The sequence below is a fragment of the Perna viridis genome, chromosome 11 (genome assembly GCF_037379345.1).
Source record: "Perna viridis isolate PV_CMFRI_1.1 ecotype Kerala chromosome 11, ASM3737934v1, whole genome shotgun sequence".
Taxonomy (NCBI): Eukaryota; Metazoa; Mollusca; class Bivalvia; order Mytilida; family Mytilidae; genus Perna; species Perna viridis.
In genome coordinates this window covers 15,620,218-15,646,703 of record NC_142455.1, presented here as the reverse complement: position 1 = coordinate 15,646,703, position 26,486 = coordinate 15,620,218, and the positions used below count along the sequence as shown (strand labels likewise).

Genomic DNA, 26,486 nt, shown 5'->3' with positions numbered 1-26,486 from the left:
TAAAAAGCCCAAATTTTGTGAAGTATTAACTGGCAAAATGTCTTCAGAAAACAGGTTGTGGAGACTGGTTAGTAATTACCATGGGGTCTGCAGGGGGTTTCAAAGGGGCAAATAAAGGTTTTTGTTTTTTTTTTTAACAATTTTTTCGCTGAAAAATGGCTCTAAATGGCTCTAAAAATGTTAATAATCAGTATTATATGTTGGGTAGGGTCAGATACCTCCTAAATCCATAAAATATAGCTTTATAACAAATTTTCAAGCTATTTTGCAAAGCTACAAGGCCTCAAGAATTTTCTGTCAACCAGGAAATAGTAAGTGTCAATGGAAAATTTTTTTTTTGGTGATCATTAAATTAAAAATTCTCATTAGGATAATTTTATTAGAAGACTTCCTTTAGCAGCTTGTGATGATGATTGATAATTGTAAATTCTGCACATCACATGTGGAAATGTCGTTTACCTCTATCATGGTTGGCTTTTTCCAGTCAAGTTCATGTGCACTTCCAGTAAGGCTAAGTAAACTTAAATGTTAGATTCTCATCCAACCTTCACAAAAAATATGGAGTGGTTGGGAGAATTTTATTTTTTATTTCTTATCAGATATTTGCTAGCCTAATTTAAGCTATTTGAAGTAAAGATATGTTCTGAATCCATAGAAAAGAACATTGTTTTAGTCATCAAGAAATGAAAGATTTGTGTGTAGTATTTCAATACAAATGTACTAGAAACTGACATGAAGAAAAAAAAACGTGATTTTGAAATTACCGTCCCAATTTTTGTCAATTTTTGGCAAGTTGTTAGGGATTGGAGGTAATGAGAATCTACTAGTTAATTTTGATTGGCCTTACCAACATGGTTAATGATTGGCTTTTTCAAGTCAAGTTCATATGCTCTTCCATTAATCACACTCGATGCTGGGATTCATTATGAGATTTTTCAGAAAATGTGTTGCAGAATGTTGCATCAGGAATGTAGTCTTAAGTTACTAACTGATTCAGAGAGTGATTTTTTTCTCCTTTTCAATTTAAATTTATTTTTATACAACAACAAAAAATATTGCAGAATAAGGAATTAAGGACCAATTAAGGACAAGAAACAAAGAATTTTTATTATGTCTGGACTATAGAAATGAAAACATGTAGTTATGAAATACAAGTTCGTCCTTTGCTGTCAATTTTAACTGAAAACAACAATATATCTCAAATGTCATTCAATTTACAGAAGCATATTTAAGAAGCACTTTTTATTAGATTTTTGTGGTATAGTAAAGTTTTCCTAGTTCAGTTTGGTTTTAAATGTCAATTTATCACTTTCACTGAAAAAACAAAATACTGCTTTCACATTTTTTTTATAAATTTATAGTGATGGTTAAATGAATTTAAATTATAAAGTGTTATCATTTTGGTTTTTAATATTTATTGCTCTTGTGTTTTGGTGAGTTGTGAATGTACTACCGTAATAAGTTTGTCTGTCTGTGTGCAGTTGTCTAAAGCACAATGATGTTTGTTTCATATAAACTAAAGGACTGTTATAGAGAAAGTATAAAATTTTGTATGATATTAAACATTGTCCTGATTTAAATGTCAAAGGTGAAGGTACAAATTTGCATATCCAGTGCTATGTGTTGAAAATCAAGGGTAAATAACTCTAGTCTTTTGGTATAAGACCCCTTATTTGTTATATATCTTCACTTGCATCACAAAATAATGCTTTAATCTTAAGGTCAAAGGTCTAGGTCCGGAACAAGCTATAATTAAGTGGTCTTCAGATCTTGACATTTAGTCTTGATGTGGTAACATATGTTGGCAGATGCTAGTTTGTGCATTGAGTACTCAAGCCCTGAGGAAATATTTTGCAGAAATTATAAAATTGGCACTTACAGGCTGTCCACTGTAACCTACCAAAATCAGCACCCACAGAAATTACCGGCTGTACAGTATTATCCCCTGTATCTGCTGTGTGATCAATTTCACTGTTTCTAGTCACACCTGATATTAAGTATGGAGTGTTGTATTATAATTACTAAACAAGTATGAAAGTCCTGAAATAGCTTCCAAGATTTTACTTGCAAAACTCAAAGACAGAGATGCCTTAACAACTATCAGAATTGTCATCATTGAGACCATCATGAACTGTGAAGTGACATAACTTTCACCATTAACTTACTTCTGAACCTTAATTCTCATCATTTATGAACCACTGTTGACCAGTGATGAAATTCTTACCATCAGATTACCTTATCTTTGTGCCCTTTTGTTTGTATGTCTTCCCATGTGACCTCTCACCTGACAAAATAAACAATCATTAGTGAAGTGAACAATGATGATAGTTTGTGGAGGCTTGTCAATCACTCTGTCACTCATCAAGTCTAAGTAGCTACTTGATTAATGCTCTTCCTGTGTCAGAATGTTATTGCAAGGTGTAAGAAATCAGTCTAATGGGACTTCTAGTTTTAATGGTCTTCATAAGCAGCAAAATTGAAGCAGTTTAGACAATTTACTAGGTAACAGTTGAGGTCATTAGTTCCATTCCTTACTAAGTCCAAGTAAACATTGGGTATTGTTTGAAGTTTTTTTCACTGGTATTTGTGTGGAATTGAGACTGATGGCTTGTTGAATTGAGACTTAATAGGGTGTTGAATGTTTTTTTCTATACCATAGAGCTTAAGGGACAGAGTTCAGCATGTATCACTAGCAGGGTACTGTCAATAAACCCAGGAGGGAGTGAAACCAAAGGTATTTCATGTAGATTCTGTTTCAGTGCCAATTGTATTGACATTTTAAAGATAGACTGATGACTGATTGAGTAAGATGTCAGAATGCTTCTTTCAGGCTGTAGACAGATAGATTTTGCTTTGACAGGTGTCATTATACTCCTGAATTCTATACTACAGAAGTTTTGTTATGGTAGATGTAATTGTAATCTTGAATTTTATATATACTTCAGCAAAACCATTACTTTAATTAATGTATTGAAATTCAATAAGAAATCTGACTTATCTATATTGTTTTCTGTCATCATTGTTGGCTATTCAATCAACAGTACAAAGAGGTGTTTGTCAGATAGATAGATCTAAGCTCAGATTTGGATATCATCAATTCTCAAGCTGGCTGGAAAGCTCCTGTTACAACAAACTGAAAGATGACCAATGCAAGAACACATCCTGATATCTGTTATTACTTGTGAAGCATGCTCTTTTTGATTATTTTATCTTGAAAGCTGTATAAAGTGTTTTGTGTGTATTATCTTTAAACATATTATTTATCTAATTTTATACAACTGTATATTCAGAAATTTATAATGGGATAAAACTGTTGTGATTCTGTATGTCTGTTATGCAATACATTTAATTTCTTAATTTACATAAACTTGACCTTCAGCATGCAGCATAAAGCAGGAATTGCTCACTCTTCTGAATCATTTGAGTTTCCCAGTTTTTAGTGGGGTCCATGATGTCTATTTTTCTTTGTAATTACTTCATGTTGTTCCACTTATTCTCTTGGTATTCCCTGCTTTGTTTTGTCCATGGATTTTCTTTTGTTTGAATGTGAGTATTTCTACATGTACTTAGAGTACTTTTGATTTAGATTAAAAGTGGTTTTTTTTTTTTTCAGTATTTGTTGTATGAATTCCGAATGACGTTCTTTAAATGACAAGAGCTGCATAGTTTAACTATTCTAAAACAGCTCTTTTCTGCTCAGTGACAAGTAATTAATGGATTTTAAAGTCTTTTTCTATAAATGAAAATTGGTTTTTCCTCAGTGACAGATCGTTGTCATTAGGGATATTATGTAACCACGGAAATTTATAAAAAAAATATAGAATTTGTCTTCCGTTTGCCATTTGACAGATGAATGACATTTGAAGAATTATGGGATAGCAGGAAGATTGATGGTTCCTAGGATAGATTTACTGGCCTGGAATGGTCAGCCCTGTGCATAGGAAAGCTGAGAGGACATGTTTCAAAGTGTAAAGGAATTGATTGATGTTTGCAAGTGACTTGAAAGTTTGGAATAAATGCAGGAATAAATTTATAGACAGAAGGCTCTTTTGGCTTGGGATCAAGTGACCGGAAAGAGAGTTGCATGGATGACAAGATTTGTCTTGGAGAAGTCAAGAAACTTTTGAATTATTTCTATATTGAGATTTTTGACACAGTAGAATATATAAGCTTAAGTGTTCATTGAATGGCAAACAAGATATATACCCCAATTAACAGCTGACATTAAAGTATAAATCTAAAGTTCCTCATAAGCACATAGTTACAACATAGAATTGCTGATTCAGGCAAGATTACAGTCTAGTGTAATTTATCAAAGTTATTCAGAACCTGATGTGTCCATCCAATTTTCCCCACTGTTATTTTCCAATCAAGTTAGAAGAATGGAGACTGGTCAGTTGTCTGTAATTACTGTTCTATTTTCCTGTGTACTGGTTCCAATAATGCCAATTTACTGTAGTCTTTCATGAATCTTTAATGGACCGTGTCTCAATTTATACTTCTGTAAATTGCTAGATAAAATATGATTATCAGCAAAATTCTTGGAATGTTTTGTGTATGGTTGCATTCAGGAAAATGTAAATTTATCTTGAAGTTAGATTTGTATAGACTATTTCTTTCCTTATAACACCAAGAACTTGTAATGATCTGGGGGAAATTTCAAATATTGTTGATGTAAGAAGGATTTCTCCATTATCTAATTTTGAAGACAATTTCTTCTAGACTAATTCGGGAATAAAATTGTGAAAGAGAGATTGAAAAAAATTGTTCATCCTGAAAGTCAATACTTGTATGTAACCTCTTTAGCCTATGTCTGATTGTTTACCGAGTTTGATTGCAGAATCCCAAAAACTATAAAATCTACCAATTATTTTGGCGAGCTAGCGGATTGGTTTTTCTTTAATTTTCCTGTTTATTTGTCTTGAGTAATCATGTATACAGAGCCAAAGTTCTTGGTATATATGTTCTTGTCAGGAGATTAAAATGGAATTGTTTGAAATTTTTGGTTTACAGAACATAACAAATTGTTTAGTTTACCATTTAATTTCTGGCTGAAATTTTTTGATATGTTTTGAAACAGAATCAAAAGTTGGTAGAAATTTCCAAGAATAATACAGTTAAATTGATTTTCATGTATGTCAGATTGTTAATTACTTAAATTTTAGCTGCTATTTTTGGAGGGTTGATGTGCTTTGAATTCTGAACCTTAAATATTTGAATGACTGCTCATGATGTGTGAATCACTGAAATGGTCGGCTGTGTGTGAATCACCTAAATATTTAAAATTCTACAGTTAATTCAACTGGATCATTGTGAATTGAGTCTAAAATGAATGAAATAATAATAAATTGAAGAAGAGAATTTAAAGGGGGTAACATATATTATAGATGTACATATGTTCCTATAGTAAATTGCAGAACTTTTTACCTGTGTGACCAATGGTAAATGAAAGTAGGTCATGCAACTGCTTGATTATGTCCGTCTGTCTGTCAATCCTTTTTAAATAAGGGATACTTTCTTTGTGTTAACTGTAGCTCAAAAAGTTATGAACCATTATTACTCAGACTTTGCACAGTGTTAAGAATTACATCTTTTATGGAGGAATGTAACAAATATTTAATATGAGTTTTTACTAGTTGAACTTAGCCTCTTCAGCAGTATAGGCTATCAAAAGCACATACTTTAGGTAATATTGTTACCCACACCTTAGATTTTTATAGTGTTTATGCATATAATGAAGATATTTATGTGCTGACAAGTGATGGTGTCGCACATTATTGCGGAATAGTGTTATATATACCTAAGAGCCCATCCCTACGGTGTCTATACTGTTGAGACAGGATGGACAAGAAAGATTTGTCTTTTAAAACTTGGTTAAAATTCATTCAGAAAAAAAATTGACTAATTTTCAGTAGCTATTTATTTGTCAGATCTGTGACTTAAACTTTTTGTTTTTCTCTTTCAGGTTTTTGTATTTGACAAACCAGGGGTATACAGTGTCACTGTTTCTGTTGAGAATGAGTTTGGAATATTGTCAGAGACCAAACACATGGTATGTATTGGAGTAGTCTTAAATGAACAATTTTGAATTGCTTTGCACCACAAATATAGAATTGTTGAAATATTTTTATATTTCATATTGTTATACAAGTTAAACTGAATGTATATTGTGATGAATGATATTGTGTATTCATTGGGTTGCTGTTTTTCATTCTGTATCCTTTACTAAGTATTTTAATCAAAGTGTTGTTTCTCAAATTGCTACATTTCTAGAAAGCTCTTGGAATTTTGTATTATTTCATTACTTTTTATGTTAAAAAATTCCTGATAAACTGATTTTTAAGAAAATTATTTCCTGATTTCCGAATTTTTCTTACCCAAAAAGCACTTGACAGACTGAGCTTTCCTAAACTAAGATTAACACTGCCAGAACCAATAAAGCGGAAACAGGATCAATCCCGCACAGGTCCGGGCGCAGCATGACAAGTGTTAAAATGCATGAAATATTTGATGATGAATATTTCACTACAATTAATGAACTAATTCTATTGGTTAACAATATTGCCTATGTCAACAGTCAGGAGATGTTAGTCATTAATGCATCTTTGTGTCATTACATTACTTCTTTATTTGATTTTGAAGAATTGTCATTGTCAAGTTTCTGTGTATTTTATTACCTTGTTAGGGCCTTCCCAAGTTTACTTAAAGGTGTGTTTACACTTATTGAAGTCCTTTTGGTGATCTCTAAAAGTATTTATTATTTGGTATATAGTTATATGTTGGTGTATTTGTTACTTTTTACCATATCATTCTTTTTCTACTACATATTTTTTTTTAAATGTCTGTATTTCAGGTTGTTATGGAGGAAAGGCTATCCAACCTTACTTTCTCCCTTTTGTCAGATTCAGCCATTGTCCAATCCGGAAAACCTATCAAGTACCAGGTTTCCTTGGAGATAAGGTCAAGAATTGGGACATCTTTTGAAATCCAGTTTTTCAAAGGTCATAGTTACTTCGGAACATTGGAAGATTCTAATTCCACTGATTTGTCAATCAATATAAGTCACTTAGAAACGTCAATTGTTTCCTCATACGGTGAAAAGGGTTGCATGTTGGTGTTCCAATTTAACCATAAATTTAAGGACGAAGGTTCTTACAAGCCGGAGTTCCATGTTCATACCAATAAAAATGTCAGTTTGACTGCAGAATTAGACTCTGTGGTTACGGTTGTCAATCGACTTGAAGGAGCATGTCTGCAATTTGATCCTGTCGCAGCCGTCAATCAAACTGTAGAAATAACTCTGGATTTAGCAGTTCAGTCACTCAACATGTCTATTGCTTGGGTAATTCAGGATGATTATAGAGAAAATATTGCCAATGTTTTGACAACTGATCCATATTTGCAATTTACTTTTATGAAGTCTGGTAGTTACCTTATTAAATGTTATGCTAGCAACATTATGGGAGGTGTAAATGCAAGTAAACTGATCCATGTACAGAATCCTGTATCTGGTATTGACCTTATATGTGACGAACATTTAGTTATGAAAGTAGGTCAGGTGTCAACCTGTAGTGCAACTATCACAGAAGGGACAAATCCTGAGTTTTATTGGAAAGTATCTGATGATTACGATCAGGTATCTGTATCAGTAGCTAGTGATAACATGACATCAGACGCTACAATAACATACGATAGACCTGGAAATTTCAACATTACTGTTATAGTTAAAAATAACATAAGTCGTCATATACAGTCATATGATCATTTGGTGACGATTCAAACTCCTATAACATATGTCATCATAAAACAGAAAGAACCAAACAGAGCAGGAGAAAAATCTGAATTGAAAATAATTACCTCTCAAAGGTCCAACAAAGATATTGAACTAGAATTTGATTTTGGCCAGGGGAGAGTTCAATATAATTTTACATATGAAGTATCACGTAATGCTTATTATTTGGACTATGTATTCAATGAGGCAGGTGTCCACAATGTTACTGTTTTTGCTTTTAATGATGTCTCCATGGTAACCAGTGGTATTGATGTTATGGTGGAAGAACCCATTGACAGATTAGAAATCAAAATGGACAGGGCACCCAGTCTTGGGGTACCAGCAGTGTTTGTACTCAAAACTGAAGGTAAATTTAATACAAGGTTCATTAATTAACTATGTTATGTGTACTGTGTTATCTGTTTATTAGATGATAAGGCTCAGTGATGTACATAATACATTAGTGATACTTCTGTGAAAGTACTTTTTTCATGGTTCCAATTTTCATGGTTTGGGAAAAAAATATTAGTCCATAGATTCTTGAATTCATGGGTTTGACAACAGTACTGTACAAATGAATGGGAAAGTTCCTTTTCATTGGGAACCAAATTTTGTGGTTTACCAAACAGATGAAAATGGCCACAAAGTGACTATGATATATAGTTTTTCCCTTGTCCTACCATAAATCCTTGCATTATTTTTTTTTGTCATTCTGCAACAGACTGTTTCCAAGACTTTTTCAGGTATTGAATTGAACTTGGGTATGTTATTCTACCCTGAATGTGAAATAAAAACCTCCCACAAACCTCTCAGTTTCATAAGAAATCATTGAAAATTGCATAGAAATGATGTCTTGTGACACAGTTTTCTACACTTTAATGACATAACAGATAGCAATTTTCTATGTCTGGGTTTCACCAGACCAAAAAAGTCTTTACTATCAGAGGAAGCTGGTATTTTATCAAAATAACAGTACTAGAAACTGGTTAACGTAAATGTCTTTAGCTTATGTAAAACTTCGCCTATATTTTATAAACAAATAAATTTAAATAAGCTGTTTCTACTTTTTTTGTTTCTTTAAATTATTGCGTGCCAACTTAATTGGCTTAATGAGAACAGAGGAACAAGTGAAAGTTAAAGACGGATTCAGTCCAATTGGGAGCAAGTTGAAAAGAATTTAAAGATTTAAAGACATCTTTTGGCGACATTAAAATTAATGTACAGTTTCCAAAAAACTGTTCTTCAGAATTGAGTACTTTTGAAACAACACTGTTGTGATGGGAAAAGAAGATTTTTATACAACTATAAAAAAATTACTGTCATCATGGTATGGTGCTGTCGTTCTCATAGTTGGTGTCATGGTCGGTAGAAACTTGGTTTTCATCGATAACTTGAATGTTGGTTGATCATTAAAAAATTTTTTAACAAATGTAAGGTTGGTACTGATTTTGGGTATTATGGCCCCAACTGTTTTATAATTTAGGCCAAAAAGGGGCCAAAAATAAGCATTTCATCGAATTTAACTACCGATATATGACAAGTAAATGCATAGGAATATATATGATGTTGTTCCACAATATTCTTTACTACAATGGTCGGAATGGTATTGATTTTGGTGTTAAGACAAACATTTTAGAAATTAGGGGACAAAAAGAGGGGACCAGAAACATGCATTTTCCTGATGTCCTGACAATAATGTCACTATTAGTGAATAAATTTTGGGGATTAAGGCTTGAATTGTTTTGGAATTACGGCCTTAAAAGGGACCTGAAACAAGCATTTTCCTTATGATCTTACTTATACTGTAGTAAGAATGATTGGGTCTCATGATATACTATGACTAGGATGTTTTGACTTCAACCATTTATGAATAAGGAGCCAAAAAAGTGACAGCTTCAATTTTGGTCAATTTTTTATCCAGTGTCGAGTATCAAATAATCGCTATTCAAAGCTTGATCAAGTTTGAATGGTGTGATTAACTTGCCCTTATTGTTCAGGATATGTCCTCTGTGGTCATATTAAGTTGCACCCTGCAAAGCATTTTATATTAAAGTGAAGTATAGTTCAATTTTTTGGGGCTATTTTATGTGTAGTGATTTAAGAATGTAAGTCACAAATTGTTGAAACAGAGACATTACTATATTGTCCTGCGCTGTACCAGTACATACAGTTTTAGTCATGGTGATTAAAAATTGCTCATTATGCATAGGTGAACAAATGTTGAAAAATTCTTCATATCAGACAATAGTTAATAATGCATATCTGATGTTGTATAGGAAAGATATAAAACTGTAATTTGGATCAGAGTAGGGGATTAAAGTACTTTATTTGCATGCAGAACTTGATTCTCATCCAATATTTTTCTTGGTAACAAAGAACACCTTGAAATAATGTTTATTACGAAATTAATTGATCATGCAAGGATTACAAAAGTAAAAAGTTTTTTCGTTATCTAACATTTCGCCTCCCAGCATTTGGCGGCATTTCAGGTTGGGATCGTGTTAATGTTATGTTTTTATCCTGCTTTGATTGTTCTGTTTTGTTACAATTAAAGTAACATCTCAGAGTCATTTCCGTTTCCATTTTTATTTTACTTTCACAATTATTGTTTTTATTTGGAGGGGGAATTACCTTGACTGCATCTTCTTATTTGCAGTTCAATCAACTTAGTGTAAATTTGATTGGATGAGCTATGAATCTAGTATTTTTCACGCGTGTGATTTAAAAGAAGTATTGGATGTATTTACATTATTCAGTCCAGTTTTGGATTGTTCACCTGTAAGTTTATCAGTAGATTTTGATGGAATCAGCCAGTGGCTATGACACACAGTGAGATTGTATGAATGATCTCCAGTAACAGCTTCCTATGTCCACTTGATTTAGTATAATTGTATTGATTGCGGTTCGAGGACTGGACGTAAAATCATGAGGTCTATTCCATTGCTTGTTTGAGTTCTGCATGTGGAAAGGTGACCTGACTTAAAAGGGGTTTTGCTTATTTTCCAACTTGGAGGTCTGAGTTAACAAAATATAACAAGTTCCCTGCTACTACCTTCATGCATTTGTTATTCTTCTGGCACTTATAACGACCTTGCTACCACCTTTCTTCTGGCACTTACAAAACTCCTTGCTACGACCTTTCTTCTGGCACTTACAAAACTCCTTGCTACAACCTTTCTTCTGGCGCTAACAAAACTCCTTGCTACGACCTTTCTTCTGGCGCTTACAAAACTCCTTGCTATGACCTTTCGTCTGGCACTTTCAAAACTCCTTGCTATGACCTTCCTGCAAATTTTATTCTTATGGTGCTGACAGAACCTCTTCTACTACCATTCTGCAAGTGTTATGTCTTATAGTATTGACAAGACTCCTTGCTACTACCTTCCTGCAAATGATATTGTTTTTGGGTTGAAGGATTACTGTAAATATGTTAATTTTTGCAGATTCTGTCAAATTAACATATTTGCTGATAGCAGTATTCGTAGTTTCAAAAAAATATTATTAGTGCTATGTGGTGTAAAAATCCATTTCACAGATACTATTTTTGCGGCTTTCTGTCCACTGCAAAAATAGTGCAAATTAGTACACCAATAAATTAGTACATTTACAGTATCTTATATTATGACCAGTTTCTTGCATAACTATTGTTGCATGAGTTTGTACCTAGTTCACTTGTGTGAGTCAGAATTTAATTGATAGTATGTGCAGGAGACATGAAAATTAAAGGCTCTATCATATGAGGGGGAAATGGACAGCTGTATTTAACTCTGATGGATCTTGATTACCAATCTAAGTATTGAATGTCTCGGGATTTCCCACACTCCTAGGTGAACTAAGTAGGGTACTTACATTGTATCTCCCTTGGGCACGTAACTTGCACTGCTTTTATCATCCTGTAATAGGATCTAATTGTTATAGAAGAAGTTGGGTGGCTGGAGATAGAGTGTATGAAGGTAAAGTCTAGGTTGGATGGTCAGATTTCATTCTCTCTGTATTGTGAGATTCTAAAGCCTGTGAAAAGCTTCCCTGATACAAGGTAAAGTGCACTTTAGCATTTATTCCATAGCACGCTTAATACTGGTCAGTTAATAAAATGTATGTGTGATTTTTACAATTTTGTTAACATTGGTGTATATTTTTGAACTATTAGGAAAGTCAATGATTAAAAAAAAACTTCTAGTGCTACTGGGTTTGGTGTACTTTTGCATTTCTGTAATTATATTTCTGGGTTTAAATTTTCACTGATTCTAAAAAAAATTTGGTTCTGGTAAACCATGAAAATCTTGGTTTTATAATTTTTCACAGTGTAACATATTTTCAGGAAGATTTTTTTCAAGAATTTGCTTTTTTGTTTTGTTTTGGTGTTACTGATTTGGCTACTGAACAGCAATCTTACATTTATAAGGAGGAAAATACTGTGTATAAATAGTTGCAAATGGTTATATCATAAAAACTCGAAAACAGAAGCTAATAATCAACAAAAAAACTTAGTTTTCAGTAATGACTCCAATCACCAATCATTATTGACTCCAAAAAGAATTCTGTATAACTAATTTCTTATCAAACTAGTATCAATTGATATTATATAAGTTTCACATCAAAAGTAATTAAATTGATTCTACAGAGACATGAAAGAAAATTGTGGCCTTTGTGCTCTGTTTACACTGTTTGAGCAGCTGACGAAATTTCCAAGTTTTCGTAAAACTTGGGGTTTTCAAGGTTCTTGGGTAAACTTTGAATTCATTTCATGTTGCCTGGTCTATAACATTTCAAAGAATGAAGTATCTTTCATATGGAATAAAAACCCCTAATGATTTGATAAATTTTGTTAGTTTTATAATAACAGCTTCAACATGCATTGGCACATTGCTGCTTTAATTTCAGAGTAGTTTTATGGATATTAAGGCATACATTCTCTGAAGGAAATTGTGTAGTCTGTCTTCCTTTCATAGAAAATCTTGTAATGCAGTGATTTTTAGAGTTCTGATGAGCAATTTAGAGTTTGTGGAGCCTCCAGGTTCAAAATTTTCATGTCATTGATTAAACTAGTTCTTGTCAATATTTCTTCATGATGCCCATCCCTTATGTCTTAAAATATCATTAAGTTTATACTTGATGACACTGCACTTCTGCTGAAGGAAGGAAAACTCATAAGATCTGCATCTCTCATCAACTTCCCTTCATTAATTTTACAAAGAAAGGAGGAGTTAAATGTGAATTAAATTTGTGATTAGCCATGTGCTATGCTCCAAGATCACTTTTAATGGGGTATCTTCTTTCATGATTGGATAAAATAATATATGGACCAGACAGGGTTGATTTGTGTTGCATTGACTGATTGCACCCCCTTAAGGAGGTAGACCTAGAGTAAGGGACTTAATTCATGAAATCAGTAATATGTTTGTATCGTATTCAATTTCACCAAAGCCTATCTAAGTTGATTTAATACAGAATGAAATCAGTCCATGTTACTTTGATGCTTAGAAGAGATTGATGTTAAATATGTTGCACAAACATTCCAATGATTTGTAAGAGTTATGTCCCTTACCTTAGATCTATCTCCTTTAACAAAGTTTTGGGTGCATTTAGGTTTCAGTCTTCATGTACAATATAACATGGTCTGTAACTCTATCTATATGACTCATTAAATTCACATGAAACTTAAAACAATGCTAGATCACTACATGTAGTAGTACTTATTGTCAGAAATAGCAGTTTTTAAAGTTTTATCAAAGACATGTATGTATGGTAATGAACTTAGCATCACACATGCTGAAGAAGGGACATATTGGTCCCTTTAATAACACATTTAATTTTGATTACTGGTAATTCTGTAGACTTGTATATGGTTTTTATACCCCAACACACAAAGTGGCGAGGTATTACCTTCCGAAAAGTTGGGTGTTCGTCTGTATCTGCCCATCTCCCAACGGTTTCTAGATGATAACTTTAGAAGGAATCAATGATTTTTTTTTAAACTTTGCACAGTGGTTTAGTACAATAAAATACAAGTTAAATTCAATTTTCAGCAAAATTAAAATTTTAGCGTTCACATTATGCCATTTTCAAAACTTTTCCATCCCCCTTTTTTTCACCATTATGTGACAGGGTTTCACCTAATGTCCTATTTTTCCTATAATGGAAAGCTTATGACACATTCTTTTAGGGCTTTGATGTGACAGATTTTATATCTATAAACCAAACTTTCAATTAAAAATAAAACATTTGAAATCAGCAGCATTTATTGATTTAGCATAAGGGCAACAAACTTTGTACATTTGCAGCTTTTGTATCAGTACACTGTAGGAGCTGTGAAGGTAATTGCTGTAGTTTTGTTAGAAGGTAGTTCCCATAGATTTGCCTTCAGAAGTTCAGTGGTTACCTCAAAAGGTTAGAAGATGGTAGTTTTCCTTGATTTGCATTCAGTGGTTGTCTCAAACTGGTTGGCAGGTAGTTTCTTTAGATTTGCATTCAGAAGTTGCCTCAAACTGGTTTGGAGGTAGTTTCCCTAGATTTGTATTAGGTGGTTGGCCATGGCTGGTCCTGAGGCAGTTGCCTTTGCTTTTACAGGAAGAAGTTGGTTGCCTAAGGCTAGGTAGTTTCCCCTGTTAATGGTAGTAATTGATAAACACTGGCAAGGAGTTAAACTTTTCATTGATTAAACTGACTTACATCCAATACCTAGTTAAAACCATTTTTAAGTACTTTTTTACCAGCATTGTGTTCTTATATTAAGACACTCTGTGGGAGGACACCAGGATATAGTTTCTATTACTGTCGATAGAGAGACGTGGTAGAAGTGCTTCCTTTGTAAACAATGTGAAGTATAGTATTTTTATTCTGTCATCTCACAATGCACTGCCTTTTTTCTTGATGGTTTATAAGCAGGTCTGTTTGCATGGAAGGTTTAATTTCTTAGTTTTGTGATTCAAAATCTGAATGCTTGACTGGTATGATCCATCTCCACCATGCTAGATCTGGAATAATGGCAGGTTAGAAAGCTATCCAGATATCAATGTCACAGAAGATAAAGTGAGATGTTGTTCTGGTGAATGTTAGATGTGATAATAGCGATGTTGAGATATGACTCAAGTGATGTAGAAATATGGTACTTTTGAAGGTGAGATGTGATACTGATGATGGTGAGGTAAATGATTAGTGAAAGTGAGATGTGATACTTGTTAATATCGAACATTCTATTAGTTAAGATGAGATGTAAAACTGATGAGGGTGTGATGTAAAACTGGTGAGGGTGAGATGTAAAACTAGCAAGGGTGAGATGTAAAACTGATGAGGGTGAGATGTGAAACTGATGAGGATGAGATGTAAAACTGGCAAGGGTGAGATGTAAAACTGATGAGGGTGAGATGTGAAACTGATGAGGGTGAGATGTAAAACTGATGAGGGTGAGATGTGAAACTAGTAAGAGTGAGATGTGAAACTAGTGAAAGTGGAATGTGGTACTGGTGAGGGTGAGATGTGAATCTGATGAGGGTGAGATGTGAAACTAGTGAGAATGAGATGTGAAACTGATGAGGGTGAGATGTGAAACTAATGAGAACGAGATGTGAAACTGGTGAAGGTGAGATGATACTGGTGAGGGTGAGATGTGGTACTGGTGAAGGTGGGATATGATACTGGTGAGAGTGAGATGTGGTACTGGTGAAGGTGGGATGTGATACTGGTGAAGGTGGGATGTGATACTGGTGAGGGTGGGATGTGATACTGGTGAGAGTGAGGTGTGGTACTGGTGAATGTGGGATGTGATACTGGTGAGGGGGAAATGTGATATTGATGATACTTTCTATTGAATTGATGATCTATATTTTGGTTATGTTCCAGTCAGTGTGATTTTGGCCAATGTGTTTCAGTATAAGGAAAATATCCGATGTGAAAACAAATGGACAAGTGTTCAAGTTGCTTATATTTTTAAATATACATGTGTCTTTCTTTGCTTGAGACTTGTATGTATTTTTCAATTATGGCCACCATTTATACCATGAAAATTGAGCAAGGTTGTAATATTTATGGTAAAAGAATAAATTTTTGTTCTGTTTCCTAATTTTCACCATTCAGCCTTCACCATTTGAGGATTCTTCTATTTCAGGATCTATAGTGGACAGAGCTGATTTGATCTATAGCTGGGAATTTTCTGATGGAACCCAACATGTGTCAACAAGTTCTGTCATCTCAAAGAATTTCTCATCATCTGGTATCCATGCCATTAATTTTACAGCTCGAAATCTTGGTAAGTTGTCTATCTATCTATAAGATACAGTGCCTTCAAAAGACGTCAGTTGGTGGCAGTGTTCACCTGTCGGCCTTCAAAAGTTGTCAGTAGGTAACTATTTGTGCTACCTCCAAAAATTAAGAGAATGGGCATTTTTTAATGATCTTCAGAACTTCTTTAACACTCTTTTATAAAAAATTCCAAATTTAAAAGGATGTTTTAAGCTTGAATGTGATAAAAGGTACATGACCCGTCTTATCCTAATCACTGTAACTCAGATAAGCTCCACCCTCCAGCTACCTCATATTAATCTGATGTATTAATTGTAAAAGCCATTTACCAACTTTCCATGAAACTTTTCTAGGTACACTTGGTACAATTTACGAAGGCAATATCCTGCACTAGATTAAATCTAAACGAAGACAGCAATTATCTTCGATAATTACGCTCAAAAACTGAAAGCTGAAACTACAAAATGCTAAAAGCAGGAAATAGTATTATAAACACAACTTAACATGTTCTTCAGTTTTCAAAGCTCACCATAGCAATTTTATGTCGAACTTAATTAAACAAAAGGCTCGGTAATGGTTGGTTTATTGTGTGGGTTTTCAAAGTTGCATTTTCTAAATTATCTGTTAAGTTTTGAAGGCTAATTTTATTGGAAAATGATCACTTTTGCATGCAAACAAAATTATACAAGAACAATGATGCATTAAATGTAGTTCATTGTTTTCATTGCACAGTAAACTTCAGGAGTAGGGATATCGCAGAATGATTAAAGACCACAAATGAAATGTTGAACAGTGCAGAGAGGACTGGGTGTACATTTCGTAATTTTATGCCTTAGGATAAAAATACAGTTTGAATTATATGATCATGCCAAACTTTAATGTTGACTACCAATAATTTGTTTTTTTTTTTTTTTTTGGCAAGATCTTGAGGACTTATCCTTTGATTATAATTAAAATTATCCACTTGGTCCAATACCATTAAATAAAGTGTTGGTATGATTTTTGGTATTCTGGTTCTGTTTCTTCAAGGAATGAGGGGCCAAACACAAGCATTTTATCCAACTTTGCATAAATTATACTTCTGTACAACCGCAAAAAATAAATTGTGGCCGTACATTGGTATGTTGTTGTCGTTATTGTCGGTAGACACATGTTTTTTTTGCGGTAACTTGAATATCAGTATATAGCCTGATTTTGTCCACTCTTTTAAGATAGCAAAATATGTTTTAAACTCATACTGACATTAATTGACTCCGAATGCTTAGAACAACATTTGCTTGGCTTAAACTGCTTACATAAAAGTTATTAGAGGAGCAAACAGTTTCATAAACTTAAGATAAGTGGTGTGAAGCTCCTTAGATGTTTTAGAATAAGCTTTAATTAGGTTTTAAATATATTTTTGGAAAAACTTTAATTGGTGCAGAATTTTGTCTGCACTAATTTTCTTGTAGCTAAGCAAAGGAAAAACTGTTACATTATAATGCAATATAATTAGTAAAAACATCATTAGAAAGGTAGGAAAAAAAGTTGAATGTTTTAATCTTATGGTTTTCATATATACTGCTAAGTTTTTACAGTCAACAGCTGATTTCCTAAAATGTTAAGATCAAATTTTACTATTACTCCTTGCTAAATCGCTATCTGTTTGTAGCTGAATAACCAATTATGAGCTGCTGTATATCTAGAAAAAAAAACCCAAATCATGTGGATTTACATTTCCTTAAAAAAAATCCCTTATTTTAAAAAGTTTATGTGAACAAAGCATCATATGAAATTTATCATGAATTTTACATGATATTCATGTGCTAGTTATTACAATATTCATATGAGAGTTAACTCAATATTCATGTGAAAGTTAACAATATTCACTTGATAGTTAACATGATATTCATGTGATACTTGACTCGATATTCACATGATGGTTAACAGGATTTTCATGTGATAGTCAACACAATGTTCATGTGGTAGTTAATATGATATTCATGTAATAGTTAACATAATGTTCATGTGGTAGTTAACCTAATGGTAACATGGTATTCATGTGATAGTTAACACAATGTTCATGTGAAAATAACACAATACTCACATGATGATTAACAGGATATTCACATGATAAATTCATATAAATACTTGATTACCATGAATCTTGTTACTACATCAAAATCAAAATTCTGGTTTAAGGGGCATCTGGAATACTTGTTAGTTTCATAACATGTTGAATTCATTCAGAAATTTGTTTCCAAAAGTAATAAAATTAAGATTATCTTTACATTCATAACTGGAAGGAGTAACTTGGAAAATCGTTGTAGGCATTTTCAAAACTAAAGGACAATTTATATGGAAGATAATAAAAAAAAAGATGGAAGACTGAATTATACAACATAGTTTTAAATTGCTTTGATAGGTTATCAAATACTATGCACACTGGGAGTCCACCCCCTCAAACTTGTGTAATCCTATTTTAGCTGTTGGTGAATTTAATGGACTTCTATGAAATTAATCAGTTTTCAAGTCCCAGTGGACCTTGTTTTAAGAATGACAATGAATATATGACAGATTATGCTATTACAAATTCTGCTCTTGTATTGCCTTGTATAGGATTTGAGATAATGTTTAGGTTTGCAGATTCACAGTTTAGTGTTGGAAGGCTAAAAAATATATGTTTCATGTAATATTGATAAGTAAGGCCAAAAAAAAAATATGTCTGTTTAGGGTTACATTCCTCCCAAAAATAACGTAGGTCGGTCGGCATTTTCATTTTATTTTTTCTCGACTAAAGTTGAGCCTATATTTGTAAAATAGCATCATGTTTCAGTCATGAAAGTGTATGGTTTTAAGTAGAAAGTTTAATTTTTAACATACACACCTGTTAATCATGTCTTTCATTACAAAACACTTATTTTTTGTAGGAATTTTGAACAAAATATAAGAACACTGTATTTATGCTTGGATTTATGTGATATAAATAAGTCTCCTATTCAAGCGCTATTGTGACCTGGTTTTTAGCGTACTTTCAGTTTTACCAGAAATGATCCGTATTATACCAAAAATTGACAGAAATAACAGATTTTTTCAATATTGGAGAAAAAATGTATTAGGGTCGGTCGGGAAACCTGAAACAAACATTTTTTTTTTTGGCCTAATAGCTGTAAAACATATAAATGACATGTTAGCCCACTTTTTCCTGAGTAGCTATACTACACCTCACCAAGAACAGTTAGCTAGAATTTACAACTTCCTGTCTCTTAGGCATATGAAAATCTGAATATGCTGATGAATAGTAAAAGTTTTGTGATAGATGTCCTAATGTACATGATTGTATCTAATTTAGAACCTGTTTCCGATTGTAAAGGCCTAAATTACCTATGAGATAGTGAAATTCAATTATCTTCTTTCCAAGGGAAACCTTAAGCATTTTGAAAATCCTAGATTGCATTACAACTTCTACTTAAATAACTTTTACTATTACTTGTTAAGTAGCAGTCTTTGTAAGAATCATGCAAATTCTGTAAAATGTCATACACCTCAAAAAAGGCTACAGATTTTTATTTTTGATATGAAGTTGAATCATAGGTCTATATTATGAAATGTGTAATTATTCAATCAAATCTGCCTGCTCTTAGGAGATAATCAACATTGAAAATCCAATAGATTCTATTTTATTTGAGTGTCATTTACAGAATTATTTCCCTTAATTTTTAAATCTACAGTGCATTCTATATAATTTTAATCTCCGAAGAGCATGGGTTATATGAAAAACCGAATATTAATTTCTGTGTACTATAGCATTTCAAACAAAATATCACAAATAAAAATATGTAGGCTTTTCACCCATGAATCACATTTTGCATGATTCTTAGCTAGACTACTACTTAACTTGAATAACTAACAATGTTTTTATTCTTTCAGTGTCTGAATACAAGAGGTCACTGCAGGTTGAGGTGAGTGAGGAACCCTCTACAGAACTTGTCCTGCTCCATGAAACTGTTGTACCTGTCAACCAGCTGGTCAAATTTAAACTACTGGTAAGTAGTGGATCATGTCCATGACATTAAGTACTAGTCCATATAACATTCAGGCATTGCCCCTCATAGAGGTGATTCATAATGTAGAAAATCCCACTGAACACACCAAGCTTTGCCATATTTTAAGTATAGATAGTCCATCCTGTGTTCACATCTCTTCCTCAAATCCACCAAATCAAGAACCATAACTCTTGCAAAGTGCAAATTTCACACAAAATATACTGTGAAAGTACTAATGTACTATTGTGTGGTTTTTGTGGGTAGGTCAAACCATGAAATTTGGTTCCCAATGAATAGTAGATTCCCATTGATGTGTATTCTGAAAACTTCAAAACCACAAATTCTAGAATCATCAGACTTGTGTTTCTTCAGCTGATCCATGAAAATTGATATCCAGGAATATAAGTACCTTCACAGTATATGCCTTTTATGTGGAGAGTGCAACAACCATCTGACTAACTTAAACTTAATGTGTGGTCTGTAACTGTTTCTAAATAAGAAATTAAAGTGAATTAGGTGGGTTTTTGACAAGCATGAAACACCCATATTTGATTTTTATAAAGACTGATACTTGAACACTTAAAACTGGCAAATTTTTGCTCTATCTTTTAGTATCAATTATATTTGTGATTTTTTTTTATATTCCTGCTGTTTTATATTTCCAGTCATTCCTAAAATGATAATATTCACATCAATACACTCAAGTTGATATCTAAACCTTGGGTTAGAAAAAAGTTTTTCTTCTGACATTTGTCCCTTGTTGATCCCTGGTTGATGTGAACAGTTAATTGTCGCTACTGGAGTTGACCAAAATGGTTGTATAATAATAGGCTGAAAGTCATTTAGTATTTTGAAAAGGTTTACTATTTTTTCTTTGCAGGGAGATAACTCATTTTGTGAAGTCATTGATATAAAATATGGGGACCAGTTTGCTCAGGCTTTGGAGAAACCAGTCGGAAAATGGTAGGTTAATTTAACTACACTCCTTTCCACCTAAAAAAGAAGCAGTAGTCATTAGGAGACTAATGAAAAAACAAAATTTGAAAAAAAGGAATATCTCTGTGGAAACTGATTTCTTAAAAAGACACTAATATGCCTTTAGAATGCTTCCTTCCTGTTTTTTTTTAATGTTGTGTTTTTAACTTGAAAAACTGTTAATTTGTGTTTTATGCAAAATATCTGTTACTGCTTTTATTTCTTTAATCAAAATCAGTGGAAAGCATATTTATTACTATAGCGTTAAGAATGTGTTAGCCAGTTGACCAGATGTTGACCTTTAGCCTTATCTTTTTAGTTCTAATGGCAAAATTAATCCCACAAAAATTGAAAGTTTCAACCCATTTAAAATCCTTGTATGATATAAATTAGAATATTCTTTTAAAAATGATCTAGAAATCTGATCTATTTGCGTTGCAGAATAGCATTTCAAGGACTAAAAAAATCACTACGAATAAAATACAGCTTATAAAATATTTATTAGGAGTGCAACTTGGAACTTATCACATGCCTGTATCAATAAGTAACATAATCTGTAACTTTATTTAGTAATACTTTACTTGTTATGTAAACTTTGGTAAATATAATTCAATGTTCAACTATTTATGTTCAGAAGGTTTGAAGGTTATTTGTCTGCTAATAGCTTTGACCCGAAGTTCTTTTCAAGATTGATATATTGAAATCATTCCTTCGGTGAAACTCTGTTGTAATTTATGACGACTTGAGTTATGATTTTTTCAGTTCCGTATTTAACTATTTCTGAGATCAATTGGATCAAAAGCAGATTTATCTGAAACAATATATCACTAGAACGGCTTTCATCGAGGAGGGTTTTAAGTGTTCTGTAAATAGTGAAAAAGATATGAAAGGTATTTTATACCTTATATGTTTTTTCTATTAAATATCAGTCTTCATAAAAATCAGACAGGAGGGTATTCATGCATGTCAAAAAAAAACCACCAATTTGAATTTTATTTCTTTTTCAGAAACAGTTACTGATCACATGACAAGTCCTAGTTTTTCATTTGGATATTGCACTTTTGAGATAAAAATTGTGTAGATTGTACATGAAATTGGCACCTTGCATGAGTTATCGTTCTTGATTTTGTTTGGTTTGGTTGGTTTTAGTGGGCCATAAATGTATGATTTTCTCAAAAGTGCAGATCTAAATACAGATATAATTATTGTTATGTGAAATATAGCATATGTAGACTGAATAAGCATCATTTGTTCAATGGGTTTTTCTACATCATGAATCACTTTATTCTTGGCAGTATCTGAATTGTATGTGGACTGGTACTTAACATCCTAAGGGTATGCAGATTTTTTATCAGTGAAACATGTTAAAATCCTAACCCTGAATTATCTGAAAGTCTGTCTTTACCAGACATAGCTCTTAAAAATCATTAGAACATTTGTATTCAGCATTTTACATCAATCTCATTTAAGCATCTAAGTAACTTAGGTTGATTTTATTCTGCTTCAAATGAAAGCTTGAGAGGCTTTGGTGAAATTGAATATGATACAAACGTATCACTGATTTCAAGAGTTATGTCCCTTACCCTAAGTCTACCTTCTTAAAGTCCCTTTTTATCAATTTAAATGTGTTTTGAAACTGGGTAAAAAAGTGATTTGATTTTGAAATGTCTCACTCTACTGATCTAGGCAAAAAGCAGGCAGTGGGTGGCACACTACAAATTTTGTTTTAAAAAAATCTCCTATTTCATATCACAAATGCATTCTTCCTCGAAGTTGAATAGTGGTTTTTTAAACTGCTATGGTAAAGAGAAATAATTACATAGAAAGCATTGAAACTCATTGGAAAAAAGGGAGATAACTCTTTACTTTGAGCAAAATTTGGTTGATTTGTTAGGGAACTTGAAAACCATTTTCTGAGCCATACATTATCAATTTAAAACAAACTTTGAACTATTTGATATACACATGGCATATATATGTTACAATGGAACAAACAATTCAGTGGTATAAAGTTTACCCTGTGCCACTCAAGCCATTGAGCCTGATTTTTACATGGACAGACTCTTTCTGGCAGATACTATTTAAAGAGGTAACCTTGGATTTTAAAACATATATTGTTCAGCTTTGAAAAGTAGTTTCATATTATGTGTGAATATATTGGTTGAAGACATTTTAATAATCCTTTGCAATAGCTTGATTCAAATTCAATGATATTGTAGGGCTGATTTTAACCTCAAACATACAGCTATATTGTATGGCTGATTTTAGACCCAAGCATACTACTTTATTGTAGGGCTGATTTTAACCCCAAACATGCCACTATATTCTAGGGCTGATTTTAACCTCAAACATACAGCTATATTGTATGGCTGATTTTAGACCCAAACATACTACTTTATTGTAGGGCTGATTTTAACCCCAAACATGCCACTATATTGTAGGGCTGATTTTAACCCCAAACATACGGCTATATTGTAGGGCTGATTTTAGACCCAAACATACTATTTTGTAGGGCTGATTTTAGACCCAAACATACTATATTGTAGGGCTGATTTTAGACCCAAACATACTATTTTGTAGGGCTGATTTTAGACCCAAACATGCCACTATATTGTAGGGCTGATTTTAACCCCAAACATACGGCTATATTTTCGGGATGATTTTTACCCCAAACATACTACTTTATCGTAGGGCTGATTTTAACCCTAAGCATACTTTGTCTTTCATTGCTCACATTGCTAATCCCTAGGAGTGCAGCTGAAAATTATTTATCAAAGATGGGGTATGGAAGTTACCCATTTTAATGAAGCACAAAAAATTTAACTTTTGGGGGTATTTTTTGGTGAATTTTTAATGACCTACATGTAGCTCTTGCATTTAAATAGCTAAAAAGATCTAGCCACATTAAAATAGCATTAAAATGACCTCGATTTCGGACAAGCAGGTACATCAAGGTCATGCATGTGTCCAATTAATACCTACTAGAGTATTAAGAAAAAATAACAGTAAGCTCATGGTTCATTATACAAACATGATTGTTCTCAAGGCAAACACATGTGTATTATCTGGCTTCTGAGCAGTTTTCATAAAATTATATAATATCAAACAAACTTGTGAAAAAGCAGTTGTAATATGAGTAAGGAACCATAGTATTATTTGACAGAATTTTTACCCTTTCAAGAAACTATAATTATTTTGTGCAATATTTTTATTAAAGGGTGTAAAATATTGTTATATTGTTCAGTAAGATGTAACTTTTGGTTGACTTTGTCCATTTAAGTTCCCATGCAGTCTTGATAAAAATCTGAAAACACTTAGTTTATCAGTAAAAAAAAGCATTCTTTTTTCATTTCCACATTGAATAGTTTAAGATAGTACTTGGTTAGCAACATTTAATGGTCCTTTGTCATTATTAACTTGAAACATTTGGAGAGATGGATGAAAAAAAAACAGGTGGACAGTGGTATTCAATAAAATATATGCTAAAAGACATTATTTATGATTGGAGTGGGAATTTCAAAATCAGCTTTTCTGGTATTGAGGTACTGTAGCACACAAATCTTTCATTTTTTGGTGACTAAAATTATGTTTCTTCTCTGAAACTGATTGTCTATGGATTCAGAACATATCTGTATTTCAAATAGCTAAAATTAGGCTAGCAAAAATCTGGTAAGAAATAAAAAAATTCAAAAAAAATCCATCCACCTGCCCCATATTTTTTATGAAGAATTGATTCAAGTTCACCTGGCCTAATAAAGATGAAACACTTCTAATCATTTCGTAAAACAAGTAATGAGTTTTGTTTTAAGTAGTAATCTTTGTAAGATTTATGCAAAATCTGAAAAATGTGATACACCCCAAAAAAGGCTACATATTTTTACTTTTGTAATTAAGTTGTTTTATAAGTCTATATTATGAAATGTGTAATTATTCATTCCAATCTCTGCCCTCAGAAAGATAATCAGCATTGAAAATCCAATAGATTCTATTCTATTTTAGTGTCATTTACAGTGTTATCTCCCTTATTTTTTAAATCTACAGTGCATTCTATATATTTTTTATCTCCTAAGAACATGGGTTATATGAAAAACCGAATGTTAATTTCTATTTACTATGGCAATTCAAAGAAAATATCAAATATCTAAGCTTTCCACCCATGAATCACATTTTGCATGATTCTTAGCCAGAATGCTACTTAATTATAAAAGTCTCACTTATGCCATTGTAAATATTTCATCAAGTTATTGGAGTATGAAAATCTGACTTTAACAAATACATTTTACCCTACATTGGCTTCTTTGTATTTTCTTTCAATATTGTTGCAATTTCATTGTTTACAATGCACATTATATCACAACAAAGAATGTCGATGACAAAGAAATATGGGTGGTAAAAAGTTCTTTAAATAACATTTTAACCTATTTGAATCCCTGACTAGCAGTCATGATATTTTCCCTATATATAAAGGCCCTGTGTTATGTGGTGATTCAGTTATTAGTAATTTTGTGTATTTACTTTTTTTTTAAAACTTAACATGCAGAGCTTGTTGACTTTATAAAGTTTACTTAAGTGCCTGTTAAATGCAGCTGAAATAAAAGTCCGTGCTTTCATGAATGAGGTCTTATTTGCTTAAATTATGGTTGAGTGGTGACATCATAGCAAAAAATGATTTCCATGTTAGATTAGTTTAGTTTTCTTTCCTATGGATCTATTAGTCCTACCATTTGAATGTACTTGAAATGGTATTTTGTCTTTATTTTAGGTGGACCCATTCATACAAAAAACCAGGGACTTATGAAATAAAAGGGAATTGTACTGGCACCAGTGAAGAGCTTATAGAGAGCTGGATTGTTGTAGAGGAACAAGTTGGTGGATTAAAACTGGAAGGTCCCAAAGTTGTAGAAATACAAGGGTTGGTATACACACACATATATATATATATATTATTGGACCATAAGAATTTTCAGTTTCCCAATATGTTTGTACTGTCTTGGTATAATTAATAGATTTGCCAGTTTGCCTAGTATACTAAAATTTCAGAATTTCATTCATGCATTTGAAATTGCAAAAATTTTGGTTTTTTAGAGCTAAAAGACTTTTGTGACATCAAAAATACCTCTATTTAATTTTATGAATTTTAAATGGTGACTTGATTATTGGTTGCTACCATTCGCTGAAAATTTGCAAAATTTTGCAATAATTTGATGAAAAATTGCAAAGGGCTATTATGAAAAAGGCATCATGATAATTTCTGAATTTGCGGAATGTGATTGTGTAGAAATCAGAATTTTCCACATGGCATCACTCCTGGGAGCTCTTTGTCTATAAAAATGCATTCCATTTGGCAATTTGCAGATTAATATTGTCAGAGGATTATGCAAGTTTACCTTTTAAAAAGTCTTAAATCATTGGAGAATGAGTTACACTGCCTATTTGTCTATGAGATTAAGAACAAAGACATGTAAGTGAGAAAT

The 26,486-nt window shown here is 32.5% G+C and overlaps 1 protein-coding gene across 5 annotated transcripts in view; it reads left to right on the top strand.

Moving 5' to 3' along the window:
- The window catches only part of LOC148603103 (polycystin-1-related protein-like), a 259,127-nt gene that overhangs the window by 81,324 nt on the left and 151,317 nt on the right, over positions 1-26,486 (top strand). For all 5 annotated transcript variants that reach the window (XM_088553961.1, XM_088553962.1, XM_088553964.1 and 2 more), the window contains 6 exons: positions 5,966-6,052; positions 6,854-8,138; positions 15,879-16,019; positions 19,922-20,037; positions 20,918-21,000; positions 25,775-25,924. In XM_088553961.1, the coding sequence (XP_088410087.1) occupies positions 5,966-6,052; positions 6,854-8,138; positions 15,879-16,019; positions 19,922-20,037; positions 20,918-21,000; positions 25,775-25,924 (1,862 nt within the window). The remainder of the gene's footprint in view (positions 1-5,965; positions 6,053-6,853; positions 8,139-15,878; positions 16,020-19,921; positions 20,038-20,917; positions 21,001-25,774; positions 25,925-26,486) is intronic.